The sequence below is a fragment of the Leptodactylus fuscus genome, chromosome 8 (genome assembly GCF_031893055.1).
Source record: "Leptodactylus fuscus isolate aLepFus1 chromosome 8, aLepFus1.hap2, whole genome shotgun sequence".
Lineage (NCBI taxonomy): Eukaryota > Metazoa > Chordata > Amphibia > Anura > Leptodactylidae > Leptodactylus > Leptodactylus fuscus.
In genome coordinates this window covers 41,842,544-41,864,934 of record NC_134272.1, presented here as the reverse complement: position 1 = coordinate 41,864,934, position 22,391 = coordinate 41,842,544, and the positions used below count along the sequence as shown (strand labels likewise).

Here is a 22,391-nt window from a genome sequence, read left to right as displayed (position 1 = left end):
ATTTGCATGCAGAAAACTGGTTGGCGAATTTCTGTGATTTTAGCATTTAACACCTGCATCCAGGGTTGAACTGGCCCACCGGGGGACCGGGGAATCCCCCGATGGGCCCTGAGCTTTCACTATTAGTCCTCGTTATGGGGCCTTACCGGACCTCCACTGCCTTTTTTTTTAATAGGCTAAGGCAGTGAAGGTTCGGTAAGGGCTCTACCCAGGGTGCTGACTGTGTAAGGTACTGAGGGGAGAGAGAGACTCCGTGCTGCAGGAAAATGTTCTTGGGCTTAAGGACCTGTGATGATGTTATGTGTGGGCGGAGCTACACAGGATCATACAGACAAGTGTGATGTTACACAGGAAGATGAATCTGCTAGGACCTGTCTGATGGAAGGTAAGGAGGAGAGAACATGTGGGCACTGTGAGCATATAATACTGTGGGGGGGGATCACTGGTAAGCACATAAGTTTTGGGGGGCCACTGTGGTGCACATAATACTGCTTGGGGGTTACTATGGAGCACGTAATACTGTTTGGGGGTCACTATGGAGCATGTAATACTGTTTGTGGGCCATTGTGGAGCACGTTGTACTGTTCCAGTATTGCTTACATGCCGGGCACTGCGCTGCTTGCTCACCGTATTTTTGATAACTGCAGTTGTGGGTACTAAAGCTTTACTACTATATAGAATTCACTCTAGGAAGGGGATAGGCAGCGCCGCACCTCCCATGAGGCGACCTGAAGCGACTGCTTCAGGAGGTGCTATGCCAGGGCGCCGGGGAGGCATTTTTGCTGACCTAAGCCAGTCCAGGACAAGCTGTCCTGGACTGGCTTAGGGTCACCGTCACTGAGCGGTGGATTGGGGAGGCCGCTGGAGCAGCGCTGCTCCAGCAGCCGCCCCTCACGCTCAGGCAGAGAGCAGGTCCTCTCCCTGCCTGCTCTCTGCCTGGTAAAGATGCTTGCTCCACTTGGCCCCGCCCCCTCCGTGTGGCCCCCCTCCTCGGAAACCCATGGTTCACCCCTGGGGATAGGGGGCCCTGGACAAAACTATAGTTACACCAATGGTGGCTGCTCTGGGCCCCCCAGGCGCCGCCATTAATGTATCTTACTTTTAACTAGATCGACTGTGCTGATACACAGACGTCCTGTGCTTGGACGTAAAGGAGGTGGTGACTCCTTAATCAGGTTCGCAGGTAGGTGAGTATAACTTATTTTTTTGGATTTTTTTTTTTTTTTTTTTTAGCTTAGTTGTGGTTATTTTAATAGTACAAGGGGTTGTTTGGAGGGGGAAATTATAACTATAAGGGAGGGGGCATTATGAACATAAGGGGGGTCATTTATATAAGGGTTATTAGGGGACATTATGAATACAAGGGGAAGTTATATTAGGAGGCATTATGAACATAAGGGGGTGGTCATTGATAAAAGGGGTCATTAGGGGTGCAGTATTTATATCAGGGGCATGCTATGAGGGGGCAATTAATTTAAGGAATGTGGCACTTGGGCTTTATTAATACTAAGGCCTCAAGTTTCAAACTGCAACAAAATTGTGTTTTTTTCCCGCAGCGCTGTTCACTTTCTGCTTCCATTACATCTATAGGGAAACCAACAGTGTTTTAGTAGATATAAATGATATGCTGCAATTTCCAAAACCCCAACGGTTTTGGAAATTGCAGGATATTCACTGCACATATTTTTCCACAATATGTGGATGGGATTTGCTACAATCCCATTCACTTTGCAGGAAATGTAAAATGTAGAGTTTTCCTGTGGTGTTTTCACCACGTGAGGCCCCATCCCCACTTTGTGGTAAAATAAGATACACGCTGTAATTTCCAAAACAGTCTCTGTTTTAGACATTGCAGCATACCTACGGAAATTCTGGCGGTTTAGATAGAATTGAAGCAGAAAATACACAGAGGAAAGCTCTCCAAACTTTCTGTGCAAAGGGCTGCAGGAAGAAACGTGATGCGTCACGGCCGCGGTTTTTCCCACAGCACTTTTTTGCTGCAGGATGCCATGTGGGGCCTTAGGATTTAAGGAGTTTTCTAGCTCATTTATATTGATGATCTATCCTCAGAATAAATCATCAATAAGAGATAAATGACCCACTGATCAGCTGTATGAAGGGGCTATGGTGCCTGTTTATAGCACATTGTCTGTTTATAGTTACCGTGTGGTGTAGTTACAGTCTTGTCACATAGACATATATAGGAACAGCCTGTAGTTACATGACATGGCCGCTATGAGTTGTATGACACTATGTGAAAAGAGAAGGGGTCACGGCACTTACATAGGTACCACAGTTCACTCAAACAGCTGATTTTTCCCTCGTTCTGACTCCCATTGAAAACAATTAGTGCAGGACACTGTGGCTGTGGGAGGTGTAAAAATTAAAAAAAAAAAAAAAACATACGGTCACCTGTCCTCAGCACCCTGTTGTCCTCCACCTCTGTCTGTTCGGTCTCATGGCAACACCTCATTCCTGGAAATCCTGTACCGTTCGTCTTAGCGGTCACATGAGGTGCAGGACTCCCAGCAAGAAGGTGCCAGCATAAGACTGAATGGACACTGGCGGCAGACAATGGGGTGCTGAGGACAGGTGAGTATGCTTTTTTATTTTAAACCTCCGGCCCACCACATGTTTTGCTCCAATTCCTGGACAACATCTTTAACAGATTTATCCATGTTTCTAATATTTATGGCCTGTCCTTAGGGTATGCCGTCAATATTACATCTGTGGGAGTCTGACAGTCAGGACCTCTGTAGATCACCTTTTCCAGGACAATGTGCTACAGGTAATGGTGACAATCCTAGGAGCCGCTGTTCACTTGCCATACAGAATAGAGTAGTGGGTTTAGATAATACAGTGGTGAACATCGTATTGGCAGGTTAGCAGCATGGCTCCTGATGTTATTACTTTTAGCCGTCCTGTCTCGGTACAGCTCATCTACAGGGGTCCTGGCGGTTGCCCCTAAAAACAATTCCACTGGTGGGCCCTAGACACCCCAGTCCAACCCTGCCTGCATCTGTAAATATATATACCAGTATATGTGTGGTATATATGAATTCCTAACATCTTGCAGTTTTTCAGAAAGTACCGGTATATTTTGTTTGCAGAAAGGGATTGCTTGAGCCGGCACTTCAGTGGCAAATTAGAATTTTTGTGCAATTTTTGCTTGTAATCTGTTTACTGCAGTTGTATAAAGGTGGTTGTATATATGAAATATTAAATTGTGTTTTTATATGGTATGCTGTGTAATCTGAAAAGTTAGATTTTGATGTCATAGTTTGATAGGTGCTGTATAGATTAACATATTAGTGTATCAGTGTATCATATTGTGTATCAGTGTTTTTGCGAAAACGAGCTCTTGTACTTAAGATTTGCAGTATACAGTATATAAATTGTGTACACCTTGATCTATGTGTGAATATGCAATTGAATAGAAGTTTTAGGTGCAAATATATGTTTTTGTGACCAAAATAATATTTTGAAAAAGTGCACTGTTACATGAAGGTGAACATGGCTAACCCATTGAGACGTGTCATTTTCAGGTTGTCTAATTTCAAGAAATACATAGAGTTCAGGGGTGCACTTGTTTTTCACAGCGGATGGTGTATATATACACCACACACATTTCCAAGTTCAAAGCAGATTTTTGTTCCTTCCAGTTCTGGTGATTTTATAAAGATATATGCATGTAGGTGTAGGCCTTAGTGATATAAATGAAATTTGCCCATGCTCATTCCATTTCCATGGGTTGCTGCTGACTGCAAGTCACTACAGTTTTGCAGCAGGATAGTGCTCACCACACAAACTTACACAACACAGGTTTCCCAGAAATGTCTCTTATCCGATCGCAACACTTCATTGACCTGCTTGGTCACAAATGTATTGCTAGTCGAGCATTTATGGAGCCAACGAAAATGCCAGGTTCTGTCTTCCTATACATTTGCAGAATCTATAGGCCCAACTGCAACATTTGTAGGTATACCTACCACACAGAATACCATATCAAACCTGTATGCCTTAATGCCCAATCTCTTAATAGTTTACATCTTCAGAGAAGTTAGATTTCTTCATCTGGATATCTTGTAGTTACAGCTTTGTTCATGCTTGTCATCTGGTTGATGGACTTGGGCTTGTCACGACATCCATGAATGACCACCTGCCAGGACCACGCACCCTAGTCTTCCCAAAGACCCAGACGTGTGTAGTATTTCTTACTCATTTATATTCATGAGAGGCGGTGTTACCTTCCATCTTGTTGCTATGGTAGGAGATTTCTAAAATTGTGTACTCTAACCGCACCCATGTTCCCAAAATATAAAAGTGTGATGTCAGTAGAGTATTAACCCTTAGTGTTCTAGAGAATATTGTAATTTTATAATATTTAACAAGGGTACTAAAGTCTCCACTCAATTATATGCCATTTGTGACTAACCCTGCCTCTTTAACCACTTCCAGACTGCCCAAGGTGGTTGCCTTGATCTGCAAGGACGTACTGGTATGTACGAAATCGTGCAGCTGCTGAAACAGGAAGCCAGCTGTAACTTCAACCGGAACCCCCAAAGAGAAGTGGCTGCCCACTGACCCAGCAGTCACGTGATCTTCCAAGATCAGCATATGTTAGAGCTGCTCTGGGTCCTATAGGACCCAGATCATCTCTAAAGTAATGGGCAGGCTGTATTCCTCCTGTAACTGGGCCTAAATGTGCAGCCCCAGTTACAGGGGAAATCAGCCTCTATCTGCTACATTGAAATGCTCACATCCTTTGCTGGCCAGTACCCAACCTAACCTTTTAGGCTGCGTTCACACAGAGGAATTTGTCACAGATTAGAGGGCAGATTAAACCCCGGAATCTACCTCCCATTGTTTTCAATGGGAGACAGAGATCACAGCAGGAGGAGGGGGAAAAAAGGGGTCCTGCTCATTCTTGCCGCAGATTCCGTGGCTCGAGAATCCCTGCTGATTAGGCCCATTAATCCTGGCTTAGTCAGCAGTGGGATGCCACAACGGAATGATGATGCACTGCATCAACACATCCCATCGCGGTTAGACCGCGGGGAAAATGCTGGCAGCGGAAAATGAAGAGGAATTCCTCTTACAGTATTTTGTTAACAGATAATTTACCCCTGTATGTTAAATTGATAGGAGTGAATAATTCAGTAAAAACTGCCTGACAAGTATTTTAGACAGCATGGTCAAATAGGGAACCATCAGCTGCCTGCTCAACCATTCAACTTCTAATGCCTGACACAGGCAGGAGGAGACTTGAGTAGAGATGAGCGAGTAGTATTCGATCGAATACCTCCCCTGTATAGTTATTGGTGTAGTCTGTCGAATACCACGCAGTAAACATTCGAGTCCCCTCCCACCTTCCCTAGCGCTTTTTTACACCAATAACTATGCAGGGGAGGTATTCGATGGAATACTACTCGCTCATCTCTAGACTAGAATAGTGGCAAAAGGCCTAGGTGTTACAATATCTTTTTTTTTTTTTTTTTTTACACAGCTTCTGTGTGGTTGACTCTTTAGGGATTATACTCTAGCTGGGGTGGGGTAATTGCACTGTGTAAATGTACTAAGGCTGCATTATACTGTGTGTATAGTGAGCTCTAAAGGGGTACTCTACAATATGTGAGAAACTAAGCTTCACACAAAAATAAGATGTGTACAAATAATTGTATGTACAAATAGCTTGAAAAGGCAAAGCACATTGAAGATACAAACAATATTCTGGATCTCCTAGAGATGCTAGGGTAACAACAGGATAGCAAGATTTAGGAACTATAACTTTACATGTTGTTACACAGGTTGAGGCAGGGCCATCGGGGGAAACATTTTGATCATTGATATGTCATTATTAGAGATGAGCGAGTAGTACTTGATCGAGTAGGTATTCGATCGAATACTACGGTATTCGAAATACTCATACTCAATCTAGTACCACTCGCTGTTCGAATGTAAAGTTTGATGCAGAACCAGCATTGATTGGCCGAATGCTATAGTCGGCCAATCAATGCTGGTTCTTCTCCTACCTTTAGAAGTCTTCCCTGTGCAGCTTCCCCGCGGTGTCTTCCGGCTCTTCATTCACTCTGCCAGGCATCGGGCCTGGGCAGAGCCGACTGCGCATGTCCGCTTGTAGTGCGGGCATGCGCAGTCGGCTCTGCCCAGGCCCGATGCCTGGCAGTAATCGAATATTGAGGGGCTACTCGAAATGAATATCAGACCTCGGACATTTTACTGTTCGCTCATCTCTAGTCATTATTATTATTTTTTATGTAGATTGTGACCCCCATATATGGATCACAATGTACATTTTTTTCCTATCAGAATGGGAGGAAATCCCTGCAAACAAGGGGAGAACATACAAACTCCTTGCAGATGTTGTTCCTGGCAGAATTCGAACCCAGGACTACAGCGCTACAAGACTGCAGTGCTAACCACTGAGCCACCGTGCTGCACCGATATGTCATTATTATTAGAGTAATTATAAACTTCCATGCCAGTTATTTGATAAGTATCTTGCAGATTTTTTTTTATTTTTTTTTGTAAATGCTGACATATCTGATATTACTAATTTTTGTGGAAGGCCATTTGACTATTCTAAGGCTATATACACACATGAATGTGGGCATGTGCTAGGTCCATAGAAAAATGGCACATACAGTACATGGATGATACTGTGCCACTTTTGCTCCACAGCATGCAAAAATGGACAGATTAAAGACCTGTCCTGAAATTTATGCATAACTTCATACAGAAATCCATCACAAAAATAACATACCGTATATACTCCAGTATAAGCCGACCTGAATAGAAGCCGACCCCCCTAATTTTACCACAAAAAACTGGGAAAACTTATTGACTCGAGTATAAGCCGAGGGGGGGGGGGGAATGCAGCAGCTACTGGAAAAATTCAAAAATTAAAATGGTTGGAGTTTTTGGGTGCAGTAGTTGCTGGGTGCTGGGGAGTTTTGGTTGTCTGTCTGCCCCTTCCCTGAGCCTGAAGACTGTTTCCCATCCCCCACACACTTGGAATTCAGTCTGGCTGAATATAGGGTATCTGCGGTGCTCCTATTAACTCCTTACCGACGGAACAGGAGCACTGCAGATACCGTACCTGTATATTCAGTAGACTGGGCACTTTCAGACACAGGGATACCTAATGTGTTTCACAGTCATTTTCTACTTTTGTATGTATTCTAGGTAAAGGATTGACTTAGAACTTTTATTTTTTTTAAAGCCTCTTTTTTTTTTCCCCCCCACTATTTTATGAGAGATTCTATACATTAATATTGCGGCTGACTTGAGTATAAGCCGAGGGGGGCTTTTTCAGTGAAAAAACTGGGCTGAAAAATTTGGCTTATACTCGAGTATATAGGGTACATGAAACATCAGATATAGATTTATATACAGTCCTATGAAAAAGTTTGGGCACCCCTATTAATCTTAATCATTTTTAGTTCTAAATATTTTGGTATTTGCAACAGCCATTTCAGTTTGATATATCTAATAACTGATGGACACAGTAATATTTCAGGATTGAAATGAGGTTTATTGTACTAACAGAAAATGCGCAATATGCATTAAACCAAAATTTGACCGGTGCAAAAGTATGGGCACCTCAACAGAAAAGTGACATTAATATTTAGTACATCCTCCTTTTGCAAAGATAACAGCCTCTAGTCGCTTCCTGTAGCTTTTAATCAGTTCCTGGATCCTGGATAAAGGTATTTTGGACAAACAATTCAAGTTCAGTTAAGTTAGATGGTCGCCGAGCATGGACAGCCCGCTTCACATCATCCCACAGATGTTCAATGATATTCAGGTCTGGGGACTGGGATGGCCATTCCAGAACATTGTCATTGTTCCTCTGCATGAATGCCTGAGGATTTGGAGCGGTGTTTTGGATCATTGTCTTGCTGAAATATCCATCCCCGGCGTAACTTCAACTTCGTCACTGATTCTTGAACATTATTCTCAAGAATCTGCTGATACTGAGTGGAATCCATGCGACCCTCAACTTTAACAAGATTCCCGATGCCGGCATTGGCCACACAGCCCCAAAGCATGATGGAACCTCCACCAAATTTTACAGTGGGTAGCATGTGTTTTTCTTGGAATGCTGTTTCTTTTTGGACGCCATGCATAACGCCTTTTTTTTATAACCAAACAACTCAATTTTTGTTTCCAAAATGAAGCTGCCTTGTCCAAATGTGCTTTTTCATACCTCAGGCAACTCTATTTGTGGCGTACGTGCAGAAACGGCTTCTTTCTCATCACTCTCCCATACAGCTTCTATTTGTGCAAAGTGCGCTGTATAGTTCACCGATGCACAGTGACACCATCTGCAGCAAGATGATGCTGCAGCTCTTTGGAGGTGGTCTGTGGATTGTCCTTGACTGTTCTCACCATTCTTCTTCTCTGCCTTTCTGATATTTTTCTTGGCCTGCCACTTCTGGGCTTAACAAGAACTGTCCCTGTGGTCTTCCATTTCCTTACTATGTTCCTCACAGTGGAAACTGACAGGTTAAATCTCTGAGACAACGTTTTGTATCCTTCCCCTGAACAACTATGTTGAACAATCTTTGTTTTCAGATCATTTGAGAGCGGGCTGTCCATGTTCGGCGACCATCTAACTTAACTGAACTTGAATTGTTTTGTAGAAAGAAATGGTCCAAAATACCTTTATCCAGGATCCAGGAACTGATTAAAAGCTACAGGAAGCGACTAGAGGCTGTTATCTTTGCAAAAGGAGGATGTACTAAATATTAATGTCACTTTTCTGTTGAGGTGCCCATATTTTTGCACCGGTCAAATTTTGGTTTAATGCATATTGCGCATTTTCTGTTAGTACAATAAACCTCATTTCAATCCTGAAATATTACTGTGTCCATCAGTTATTAGATATATCAAACTGAAATGGCTGCTGCAAACACCAAAATATTTCGAACTAAAAATGATTAAGATTAATAGGGGTGCCCAAACTTTTTCATAGGACTGTATATATATATATATATATATATATATATATATATATATAATATTAAACATGCAAAAAACACTTCCCCCCCAAAAAAAAAAAAAATCACAGTAGAGGTCCCACTCCGCTCCCAAACATGGCTGCAGCAAAATATAAAGTGCAATATGACAAATTACAAATAATGCAAAGATATAAGTATTTATAACGGTGTGCAAACAGGCAGGATCCTCAAATACTCCACTACCAAAGGATAAACCTATAGCATGGAACTAAAGTAGTCACATTACCAGGAATAGGCTGTGTGTCTGTGTGGTGTATGATGGGCGTGTGTAAATGTGAAAAAACAGTGGAGAAATAAAAAAAAAAATTTGAATAACTTAATGGAATAATAGGACCAAATATATGAGAATGTGTGCAAAAGTATATGTATGCAAAGAATGTAAAGTGTACGGCTTAATAATAGGATAAGTGAAAAAGTAAAAAAAAAAAAAAAGTGAATGAAAAGCGAAGGAAGATGCCAATAACAAAATAAACATAAGATGTCAAATAAATAAATGTGCAATATTGAAATAAAAATAAGGTGAAAACCCCCCCCCCCAAAACACTGTTATAAGTACTATAATAAATCTCTGCATTATTTGCAATTTGTTATATTGCATATTTTCTTAGCACACTTTTGCTGCAGCAATGCTTGGGAGCGGAGTGGGACCTCTACTGTGAGGTTTGTTTTTAAATGCTTTTTCTTTTTTGCATATATAATACAATATTCATATATTTGAGGTTTCATGTATGTTATTTTTGTGATGGATTTCAGGTTATAGGTCTGTTGATTGTGGATTTTCCGATTAAGATATTATTTGGTTGTCTTGAGTTTTGCCTGGGCTCATGGTCCTATGATGATACAAAGTTCATGTACCTGGAGCCTAACTGTAAAGAACCCAATTCTACATCAATGTCTGAATCAACGTTCCTTCTTAAATAATGAATGTCCTCTATTCCTTTGTAAACTTAAAAAGTATAAATTTTTTTTTAAAAAAGCCAGTTCTTTGTACTGACGGTACATATTTACATATGTAAGGTTCTACACATATCCTTGTCTAAAATTGTGCACAAAAAAAGCTCTGCATTATGGACTTTTTCATCAGGCAAAATGGTGGTGAACATAACATACACTAAAGATATTAGGGGAAGTTCACATGGTGGAAAATAAAAAGGAATTTGAGATTCACACCCACCTCAGCTTACTCTTCATTTACCGCTCCCCGCAAGGGAATGTCAAAGCAGAGCATTGGCTTTCAGCAGCTGAGGCTCAGATGAATATGTCTAATTAGCAGGGTGTCTCAACCCACAGAATCCACAGCAAGATCAAGCAGGATGGTGTTTTTGGGTTTTTTTTGTCCAGGGTCCTGCTCCAGTCTCTGAATACAGGCTGGATCTTGAAAATCAGTGACATATTCCACTGTGTGAACAGACCCTTACAGTCAATAGTATCCCTCAGGATCTGCCTGTGTAAGTTATTAGATCAATCAACATGTGTGATGTGAATTTAAGCCAAAACTATGCATCCCATCCCAATTAATAACCTAGTCGTACATCAGCGAACCCTCTGCAAGCTTACTTGTCTTTTCTACAAAACAAAATCCTATATTCAAGCTGCTGTCTTACAAATGATTTTGGGGGGTTATTATTAGAGATGAGCGAACAGCAAAATGTTCGAGGTTCGATATTCGTTTCGAGTAGACCCTCAATATTCGACTACTCAAATCGAATATCGAACCCTATTATAGTCTAAGGGGGGAAAATGCTCGTTTCAGGGGTAGGCAACGTTCGAACAAAATATACTTACTAAGTCCACGAGTGAGGGTCGGGCTGGATCCTCCGAGAAGTCTTCTCCGTGCAGCGTCCCGGCGGCATCTTCCGGCTCTGAATTCACTCTGCCAGGCATCGGGCCTGGGCAGAGCCGACTGCGCATGTCCGCACTACAAGAGGGCATGCACAGTCGGCTCTGCCCAGGCCCGATGCCTGGCAGAGTGAATTCAGAGCCGGAAGACGCCACGGGGAAGCTGCACAGAGAAGACTTCTAAAGGTAGGAGAAGAACCAGCGTTGATTGGCCGACTGCATCGAACTTTTCCATTCGAATAGCAAGTGGTACTCGATCGAATGCTACTCACTCATCTCTAGTTATTATGTTGGGTTCATAGGTTTTACTGATCTTTGTGGCTACTGTTGTGTGTGTAACCAATACACTGATATTTAAATATCCACATAAATGTAAAAGCTACATACTGTATATACTCGAGTGTAAGCCGAATTTTTCAGCAGTTTTTGTGCTGAAAAAACCCCCTCGGCGTATACTCGAGTCAAGCAAAAAAAAAAAAAGTTGTTTTTTTTTGGGGGGTGTGTGTGTGTGTGTGTGGGGGGTCTATGTATGACCAGCCACAATAGTAATGTATAGAATCTCCCATAAAATAGTGAAAAAAAAGCTTTTTTTTTTTTTTTTTAAAAAAAAAAGAAAAGGTAAATAAAAGTTCTAAATCCCCCCTTTCCCTAGAATACATATAAAAGTAGAAAATGACTGTGAAACACATACACGTATCCCTGTGTCTGACAGTGCCTGGTCTACTGAATATAGGGTATCTGCAGTGCTCCTGTTCCGTCGGGAAGGGGTTAATAGGAGCACTGCAGATATAGCAGTCCCTATATTCAGCCAGGCTGAATTCCAAGTGGGGGAAAAAAAAACCCAGTCCTCAATCTCAGGGAAGGGGCAGACAGACAACCAAAACACCCCCTCCCCTTTCCCAGCAACTACTGCACCCAAAAACTCCGACCATTTTAATTTTTGAAATTTTCCAGTAGCTGCTGCATTTCCCCACCTCGGCTTATACTCGAGTCAATAAGTTTTCCCAGTTTTTTGTGGTAAAATTAGGGGCCTCGGCTTATACTCGAGTATATATATTTTATTTTTTCTTATGGTAGAGTTGGAATATATACTGTCATGTATATAGGGTATTTTTTCTTGATTATGCCAGGAAAAATATCTTTTTACCGTGTTAGCCAGTGAATATGAAATATAAAAAATTTGAGAGTCTTCAGTAGTTGATACCTTTTTTTAATGGCTAACTAAAAACGATGAGAGATTGTAAGCTTTCGAGGCTCTAGGCCTGTGATGGTGGACCTATGGCACACGTGGCATCCGGTACAGGATTCCCCGTTGATGAGCAATCGCTGTTTTCTGTTGTATGTGCAAATGCACATACAGCTGAAAGCGGTCAGTGTAGGCTGTGGTTAGCGTGACCGCGGCCTACACTGACTGCAGAGTGTGAACCGACGCAGGCGCAATGACTTATGTTATCAGTGCCTACAGTCAAAAGGAGGACGCACAGTGGCTCTTCCTGGGTAAGTATAATAGTGAGTGTGAGTGTCATAGCCATGCTGAAAAGCATATAATACTAGGGGAGGGGGAGCATACTGAAGAGCATATGATACTGGGGTAGAGGGACGTTCTGAGGAGCATTCAATACAGGGGGGCGTACTGAAAAGCATATCATACTGGGGGGGCATACTGAAAAGTATATAATACTGGGGGGCGTACTGAAAAGCATATAATACTGTGAGGGGCGTACTGACGAGCATATAATACTGCGGGGGGCGTACTAAAGAACATATAATACTGGGGGGGATACGTAATGAGGAGCATATAATACTGTGTGGGGGTACTGTGGAGCATATAATACTGTGTGGGGGGCCTACTGTGGAGATATATATAATACAGTAGGGGGCCCTGCTGTGGAGCATATAATACTGTCTGGGGGCCACAGCAGAGCATATAATACTGTCTGGAGTTCCCTCACTATTTATATCACACAGTATCTGTTTTATAGCAGACGTGATATTAGTACAGTCTGTAATAACATTGCACAGTCATTACTACACAGACCCTGTGCGATGTAAATAGTGAACATTATTTGTTCAAAAGTACTAAATGAAGAGACCTTTACCTTTCAGTACAAGCTCTGTAAAGTCCCATTCACACGACTGTAATTTGTGGTTCCGTAACTGTCTGCAATTGTGGATCCGCACAATATTAAGTTTAAATTGCCGTGTTGGCACTTCGTGATAATATAGTGGGTTTTGGGTTGCAGCTTGGGCACTCGATCTCTAAAAGGTTCACCATCACTGCACTAGGCCATAGTATGCCTGAGGAAGAGGCCTAGAGCCTCAAAAGCTTGAAATCTATCATCATTTTTAGTTAGCCATTAAAAAAAGGTATCAACTACTGAAGACTACCAAAAAATTTTTTTATGTTGACTATGCCAGATAATAGAATTCAGTACTGTAGCATTTCTGATTTTGTATTGAGCACATACATCCTCACACTGGGTGGGTGATATGGGCTCCATATTTGTATGAAAAATACTTTTCTTTGTAGGTCCGTGTTGAAGCACAAAATAGGCTAGACTTACCCCTGTACTCCTATTTTGCTTTTTATGTTCTGTCATATGAACTGAACTAAGTTCACACAGTGTATTTTGGTCAGGTTTTTGAGGCGGAGACCTCCTGACCAAAAAAACGGTTCCCATTGAAATCAATGGGAGCCAGTCAGTTCGTTTTTCCGGGAACGGTTTGTTCCGGCTCCCGGAAAAAAGAAGCGACATGCTCATTCTTCAGGCGGATGCTACAGACGATTCATCCACGAATGTCCGCCTGGGCCCAATCCGGAGCGGAGTGCCGATGCTGGTGCATTGCAGCGCCATCCAGTCGCAGCTACCCGTTTTTTGAACCGGAAACTGAGGCGGCCTCCGCATCAAATTCCAGGCCAAAATACCCCGTGTGAACCCGGCCTAACAGCAGTGCCATATCTATCACACAGAAAAAATAAACCACGGCCAATCACCCACATATAATGGGGGTCTGTTTTACCAAGAGAAACTAAAAACTAAACTTGCAAACAATAATACTTTTTTTGCAGAATCTGCAATGGAGGCTCCTAACAGAGCTTTCGAAGATGTGAACCTAGCCTTACTACTATAGCTTATGTGGAGAGAACAGTGTCAACATCCTTATGCTGAGTTCACACAGAGTTTTTTGGACCAGATTTTGACGCGGAATCCGCCTCCAAAAAAAGTCTCTCACTGATTTCAATGGGAGCCGTCCACTTCTTTTTTCCGCTAGCGGTGTTTTCACGCTCGCGGAAAAAAAAGAAGCGAGCTGCCCTAAGCGGATTAAGCGGCTGAATCAGCCACAGTGTCCGCAGCGCAAGACTCCCTCCCGACTAAGCCTATTCATTTGGGCCTAATCCAGAGCAGAATGCTGCAACTGGATGCCGGATTCTGCGTCAAACTACGGTCAAAAAAACTCTGTGTGAATTCAGCATTATATACACACAGACTTGCAGGAGTAAATACAGGTTAAGGTATATAGCGTATCATTACATTAATCCTCTTAAACTCAAGTCTCTGTGTCAGGCCACTTTTCCAATAATCCGTCATGGGACAATATATATGTGATATGCTGGATAAGCTAATTTCTGAACCATTTGGTGAAATATACAGAAAATAATGCTAATCACGAAAACCAAAAATAAAATTTATCACAGCTCATTGCCACCACGTGTATAAAGAATGCCCATGTTCTGGGTGACCTTCATAGTCACAGATTACTTCTCAAAATGCCTTCAATGGTTGATGGAAATTTTTCTTTGTTTTTTTTTTTTTTGACAATTCTCATATTCGATTTAAGGCACTTAAGCAGGACAGGTGGACTACACAAGAACTTTCTCCACCACATTTTCTGGTATAATTTTTTTGTCCACAATAGGAAAGCAAATAAGCCAGTAACTGGGATTTTTTTTTTTTTTATTATTTTAATGGTCACATGGACTTCTGGCTGGTTAAGTATGGTACAACAAATACTTAGGTGTCTATGTTAAAAAGAAAACCCCCTCCCTCATATGCCATTTGTGAGTATATTCCATGTTGTGTTACAACTTGCGTCTTGGATATATTGAATTGACGGCATGTCCTCACCATCCTAGTATAAAGCGCTGTAAATAACCAGTACAGTAGCAATGACTTTTTCTCTCCTCTGAAGAAATCTCTGACCTCTAACAAATTCCACAAAAATAAGTGTTACTGTTGCATCCTCAGCATTGTGTGGAAATCATACAATGTAAATTTCATACAGCTTCTTGACACAATACGCCAGTGCAGCAAGAGCTATCGTGTTATGTAGTCTCTTTCTGTGGACGTCGTCCTTTCTTACAAGCACCACTGGCGTGGAGGAGGTAAGAGTGTGTAGTGGCAGTCTTGATAACTTATAGGCATCATACTCCACCTGGTATTTGCAGCAAGGATCAAACTGCCAGGAGATTCCATAAAGAGTAGAGCAGGCCAAGCTAAGGATACCAGCTGGCAGAGACAAGTAGGGTGAATACTCTGAAGGCAAAACTAATGGGGTAAGAACGCAGAATGTACCAGAAAGCACTGCTGTCTTGTGCAAGCAGTTTCCCACGGTGATCCAGCGGGCAGTTTCATCTCCAATGCGGGTTGGTTCAATTACTATGTACTTGTACTGGGCTTCAAGGGCTTGTTCCAGTTCATACTCAAACTGGTCCTGGGCATTTTCACCGTTGTAAATCTCATGTACGATGTACCACTCGCTTGTGGAAAAGGGCGCCCTAACAAAAAGAATACCTTTAGAAGACTGGTAAACATATTAAACACATGTAAAACAAATCAGTACATGTTGGACATTCAGATAAAAAGTAATGTTAGAAGAGGGTGGAACACTTAATCTTAAGGCCAGGGCTCCACGCTGCAAAAACACAACGCTACGGCGGAAACGCTGCTGTAAGCAACGCTGCACTTTACATTTCCTACAAAGTGGACGGGATTCTGGCTAATCTCATCCACACGTTGTAGAACAAAAATCTCTGGAAATGCTTTAAGTCACAGCATGTCAATCACACCTACATAAATGCTGGTATTGTCTGTATAGGTATAATAGAGGAAGAAAGCCAGCAGAGGAAAACTCTGCGGACTTTGTGAAAAATGCTGTGGAAAAAATGCGATGCATTTTCACCGCAGTCTTTTCCGCAGCGTTTTGGGGTTTTTTTTGGCTGCAGCTTGTTATGTGGGGCTTTAGCGACATTAAGTTTCGTGGGACTTGCACATTAATGACGTATCTTTAGATTAGATAATCAATGTGTTCATTGGTGAAGGTCCGGCAGCCCGGACACCGAGATCAGCTTTTTGAAGAGGCCCCAGCACAGCCTTTTCTCTGTGCCAATGATGTCAGGTTTATCAGTCACATAACCACAGTACTTTCCCACATGCTGCAGCCTCTTCAACCAGGTCTTCAGGGTCCTGGACTTAAAACCCACACCAATCATATAGTGATTATCTATCCCAAGGATAGCAATAGAGGTGACAACTGTTCCCAAGGTACTATTTGCGGAGGTGTCACAAAGACTCACAAACAAGAAGCATTCTTGGTAGTCAAACTTTTCTAGCTTCTAGGCACGTGCAGCTATCATTTATTAAAAGATTCAATGGGGCAACATGTGTCTGACCACTTAGATTTCTATAGGCCCCCAAAGACAGAACTCCTATGGATAATGATTGTCACTGTATGGTATCCATCACAAGCCTCCATTGGATGCACATATTCCTGAACATATACATCTGATGGTAAGCTCCAACAAAATGAGTCAGATTTATTAACACAGTTGAAGGATACGTTCACAAGGAGTTATTGCAGGCTAATTTTGAAGCGGAATCCACCTCAAAAAACGCCTCGATTCATTTCAATAGGAGTCAGTAGCAGTTATTTTTCCCTCTGGCTGATTTTTTTCAGCTAGAGGGAGGAAAAAAAGCAACATGACCTATCTTCAGGTGGATTCCACCTTGAAAATCCCATCGAAATCAATGGGAGGAAGAAAAAAAACAGGTTACAGTTTGATAGTTTTTGATGCATTTATTGTTATGGTTTGCAAAAACCACATCAAAAACACAACAGTTTTTTTAAAGGGAAGTTTACAGGTCCATACAGTGTGCTGGAGCAAAAATTAAAAAAAACTAAAAAAAAAATGTGACAAAAACCGCACCATGTAAAAAAAGCATTTCCTAATTCCTGAAACAAATTTTTTTCAGCTGCAAAAAACTGTGTGTGAACATACCCTAAGGCTATGAGCCAGGTCCATGATTGAACACCACTTGCAAATTTGGAACCTGTTTTCTGCTATAAGAAAGTACATTGGTTAAAGAGGACCTTTCATATCCTTGGGGAATGTGGTTTTATATACCGGTAGAAAGCTGATAGTCCGCTGAATTCAGCCTTTCTCGTTTTGTGTCCCGGGCGAAGAGCTATCGGAGCAACTACTGATAGCTCTTCATTGTCAGAAAGGCGTTCCTGACAGTCTAGCTGGGAATGCCCTCCTGAAAGTAGTGTCTGTAGCGCTATACTGACAGAGGGGTTGCTCCATACCACCCAGCCATGACGCTGAGAGTGAGGAATGCCCCCCACCCCTTCCCAACACTACTCGTCCATAGACTAGTACTGGGAGGGCGTATCTCACCACTCAGTGTCATGGCTGGGCGGTTAGGAACGTCCCCTCGAACAGTATAGCACTACGGACACTACTGTCAGGAGGGGCATTCCCAGCTTACTGTCAGGAACGCCCTTCTTAAGTGAAGAGATATCGATAATTGCACCAATATCTCTTCCCCCGAGGCAAAGAACGAGAAAGCCAACAGTGCGCTAAATTCAGCGCACACTGTCGACTTTCAAGTGGTGTATAAAACCGCATGTGCCTGAGGACATAAAAAATCTTCTTTAATAAAGTATAATATAAAAAATTTTCAGCAGACTCGTCCCTACACAGAAAAAAAACAAAACAAGAGAATAAAATGATAGTGTATTTGAATACTGTCTACTCTAATATCACACCACCTATTACTTGTTGTCCAAGGTTTTGAGCATTTCAAATTGCAAAACAGTCAGGGACTCAGAGCCCGCTGTCCATTCTTTTTTTTTTTTTTACGCTGTCCAACATTTCACTGTTGTTCTGGTCTTCCGACGACCTAGCATCAGTGTGATATTTGGCTACCACAGTGAGGGCGGGTTCACACCTGCGCGCCGGTCTCCGCTTTGTGTGTTTCTGTCTTCTGCCCGAGAACTTGGACAGAAGACAGAAACCCGGCAGTCAGTGTCCGCCCGTGTCTTCTGGTCTCTGCAGCGAAACAGTTTTTTTTTTAATCAGACACAAAGTCCTGTATGTCCGACTTTGTGTTCGGTTAAAAAAAAACAAAAAACAGATTCTCTGCGGAGAGGCAGAAGACGCTCATGGGTGGACACTTTGCAAACCCATTCAAATGAATGGGTTTGAAAACTGACTGCTGGTTTCCGTCTGCTGTCCAGTTTATCGGGCAGAAGAAGGAAACCTGCAAAGCGGACACTGGGCACAGGTGTGAACCCGCCCTGACAAAGTGTGTTTGCATGTAGCCTTACAGTTTTTTCTAACAAATTTTGAGGTGTTTTCTGTCATTTTGCTCTGAAAAAGGCCTCAAACCTGCCTTCCAACGATTTCAGTGGGAATTGCAGACTTTTTCCTGGAGCCAGAATCAGACACTGATTTTTTTTTTTTTTTTTGTGCCTGCAAATAAATTTGTTGTGAAAAAAAAATATAAAAATGCTATTTGGCCTAAGGCTATAGATTGACAGATTAGCATTCATTTCACCGTCTGTGAATGGGGGTTATTCACATGACCATTTTTTTGAAATTCCAAATATAGGTTATCATATTGTTTTCACAAATCCCTGAAATGTATGGCAGGATCTGAGAAAACAGATACCCATCAGATGCAAGACAGCTGTGAAATGGATGATTTTCACGGCCGTTAGGCAGCTTTTTCGTGTGAATGTAACCTATATGATTCATAAACAATGAGGGTGCAGGCTGGAAATCTTATGCTATAAAACCAATCTGGGAGGCAGATTCAAGGTGGAATTTGGTGTTTATTTTGGGAAGGATTCCACCTCAGAATGAGCTCCAAATTCCATCTGAAATCAGCTTCCCACTGTTTTTAATGAAAGGCGGTGACAAACACTGAAAAGGAAGCATCCTGCTTGATATTGGGGTGTGATGGCACTTCTCATTAGCCTAAACAAATGGGGCTAAATCAGCAAAACTGTGATGGAAAGGAGAACTTCTGCTTTGGCTCTACACTGCATGATGCACAGGCCGGATCAGGCAGAGGAATCTGAAGACAGTCTTAAATTCCTCTCCACTACCTGATATGTGAACCCAGCCTTTTACGGTCAGGATTTGGTCAAAATTTTGCATCAGTGTTTGTAAATAAAAACCAGAAATGGTTCCAGAAGATGGAGGCGGTAGTAATCTTTCCATTATAGTTTTCTCTGTGTCATCTCCATTCCTGGTTTTGGTTAACAAATACAGTTACAAACTAGTGACCTGGGACCTCAGTCCTCTGTACACAATGGTGTTATCAGGTTTTTGATGTTCTGATGGTAGGAATACAGCAGTCTGATGTGTTATTCTACTCCTGTAAAAAATAAATTACATCAATAGGATCCGTTATGCCTTCTAGAATTACAAAATGCCAGTGTGAGCAATGCACAAGTGCTTAATCGTATAACTAAGTTCTTTTTTTCTGCCCTGTGGTATCTGTGAATAAAATATAGAATACTGTACGTTTTTCAAGGATCAGATCCACAAGTCCGTTTTCACATACTTGATTTGCCCATTGGTGTGAATGGGACAGTGAAAGATAAAACAAAAACATATCCCATACTGCTCGGTGAAAAGCACAGTCGAGAATCTGCTGGTCATGTGAACAACGTCTAACACAGCTGACCAGACACTGGTGTGCCCTTTGCAGTACAGAAGCAATAAAGACTGTGACCTTCTTCATGACCCCCAGGCATAAGCTCAAAGAAGCACAGTGGCATCACTGAGCTGCAGTAGTGACCCCAACACCGAGGGGTAACCTCCTAAAGTATACCGAGAGGTGACTGCAGGACTGAGGGGATAACCTCTTAACGTATACCCAGAGGTGACCCCCCAGAACTGAGGGATAACCTACTAATGTACACCCAGAGGTGTCCCCCCAGAACTGAGGGATAACCTACTAATGTACACCCAGAGGTGTCCCCAGGACTGAGAAATAACTTCCTAATGTACACCCAGACGTGACCCCAGGATTGAGCGGTAACTTCCTAATGTATACCCAGAAGTCACCCCCTAATGTATACTCCCAGGGCTGAGGGGTAACCTTCTAATGTATGCCCAGCAGTGACCCCAGGACTTAGAGGTAACCTCCTAATGTATAGCCAACAGATTTAACAGTAAAATTGCTGTCAGCTAATTCATTGATATTTTGTGAAGATATATATATCTATATATAGCTCCAGTGAGTGGATATCAGCATTACAGCTATACACATACACATACTATGGGCTGATCAGGGGTCTCCAGAGCACCATTAACACTTTGTGTGCTGTGCCAGTTACACTGGTGCGGGGGTATCCCGGCAGATGCTGGGCGTCCTCTGCTCCCCCTGGTTATTAGCAGGATACTGCCGGGATCGCCCGATCTACATTTGGGGGACACTTTACACTTCCGCACCACAGCCGCTTCCCCGGACTGGCACTTTTTGCGGACAATCCACGGCAACCTCTGCCAGAGTTCCCCTGACCTCGGGCCTGTCACCGATTACATGCCATGGAGGACGCCAAGGCCTCGGCAGGGACAACGAGCCCTTAGCCTCCGCGGTTATAACACCTGGACTGACGGCCCCTTATGGGGTGGATGCCGCCAGACCGACAACAGTAGACTGTAGGCCATGCTCACCTATCTCTGCCTCCCAGCCCAGCGCGCCTCCTTCCCCAAGTGGCCATCTTGGAGACTCGGATCTCAGCTGTCTCACTGTGTTCTGCGCATTTCCCGGGGGCTGATGGGAAATAGAGTACACACTGACTCTTACCCTGTAAAATGGCGAATGACTACAAATCCCGACGTTCCTCTAGTGCAGTAGGCTGATAGAAATGCAGGGCAATATGGGAATTGTAGTTCTAGGCCTGTATGACTACGTGACCATTAGTGGGCTGAAGTCATAGAGGCAGGTCACTTATTCACAGAAAGAAGCCATAATGAATACCTCATATTTCATGGTATAGGACATGGTGCAGGTGTAACCAATCCTACATAACAATGTAAAAAATAACATTGTTAGAACGATGACCGTCACTGATATACTGCTTTTCTGAGTGACACAATGTAGGGGCCCCATTACAGAATTTGCACTGGGGCACAGGCAATGGAATAACCATCAAGAACTGGGTCCTCAGCAAACTTTTGACTTGGGGCTACCCCAACGGCATAGTGCCCCCTTTTCTGACCCCACACACAATATAACACCCCATTTACTCACACTATAATGTCCCAAAGTGGCCTCCAGACAGTATAATGTCCCATGGTGGCCCCTCCAAACAGTATAAGGTCCCATAGTGGCCTCTCCACACAGTATTATTACCCACCGTAGCCCCTGCACACCCTATTATACTCCAGAGTGGCCCCTGCACACACATTATGCTCCAGAGTGGCCCCTGCACACCCTATTATCCTCCAGAGTGGCCCCTCTGGACTGGCCCACGTGACATCTGGGACGTCATTAAATAGGCCCGAAGGCTGCCTAAGCGCAGGAGAAGTAAGTAACATTGTTTATTATGTTGCCTCACCTCTCCTGGCCCTCCAGTCATTATACTCCGGAGTCCGAAAATATCCCAGAGTATAATGATAGCAGTGTTTGTTGGGGTTCGTGGACCCGCGACCTCACTTACTGATCCCCACTCTTGATCACAGCCGTTATGCAGAAGGGGAAGTGTAGGCGGCCTTGAGCAGGAGGGGGGTAAGTAAATAGGGTCAGTTACCTACTGGATTACTCCAGCAAGTAACAATTTATTGTCCTGGGCCCTGTGGCAGCTACTACTGCTGCTACCCTAGTACTTACGCCACTGGGCCCAGGAGTTTTAAGCTACGTCTCGTAGATTCCTCCTCAAAAAATGCCTCCCAGATCTCCTATTCATTTTAGTATGAGTCAGGCAGATTTATTTCCGCAAAATCCGCTTGTGTAAAAAATCCACTCCTGACTCACATTGAAATGAATGGAAGAGTTGGGAGGTGTTTTTTTTCTTAGGCAGATTCTACCTCCAAATCCACCTGCAAAGAACTCTGTGTGAACTTACCCTAATGCAAAGTTCTTGTCTCCCTTTTTACTGCACATTTAGCATGTATGCCAGGAAAGTTCCCAACACAAAGGATAAATGTGATCATAGTCTTCTATTTCCACTTCAGCTTCTATCTGGTTGATATACACTGTGTTACCACGGGGA

The 22,391-nt window shown here is 42.8% G+C and overlaps 1 protein-coding gene across 1 annotated transcript; it reads right to left on the bottom strand.

The window, feature by feature from the left end:
* Positions 1-14,669: 14,669 nt before the first annotated feature.
* TMEM11 (transmembrane protein 11) lies at positions 14,670-20,943 on the bottom strand. Its single transcript, XM_075285174.1, has 2 exons — positions 20,851-20,943; positions 14,670-15,657 (listed from the first exon to the last, which is right to left on the bottom strand). Exons 1-2 carry the CDS (start codon positions 20,895-20,897, stop codon positions 15,141-15,143), a joined length of 564 nt encoding a protein of 187 aa, XP_075141275.1. The 5' UTR covers positions 20,898-20,943; the 3' UTR covers positions 14,670-15,140.
* Positions 20,944-22,391: the final 1,448 nt, after the last annotated feature.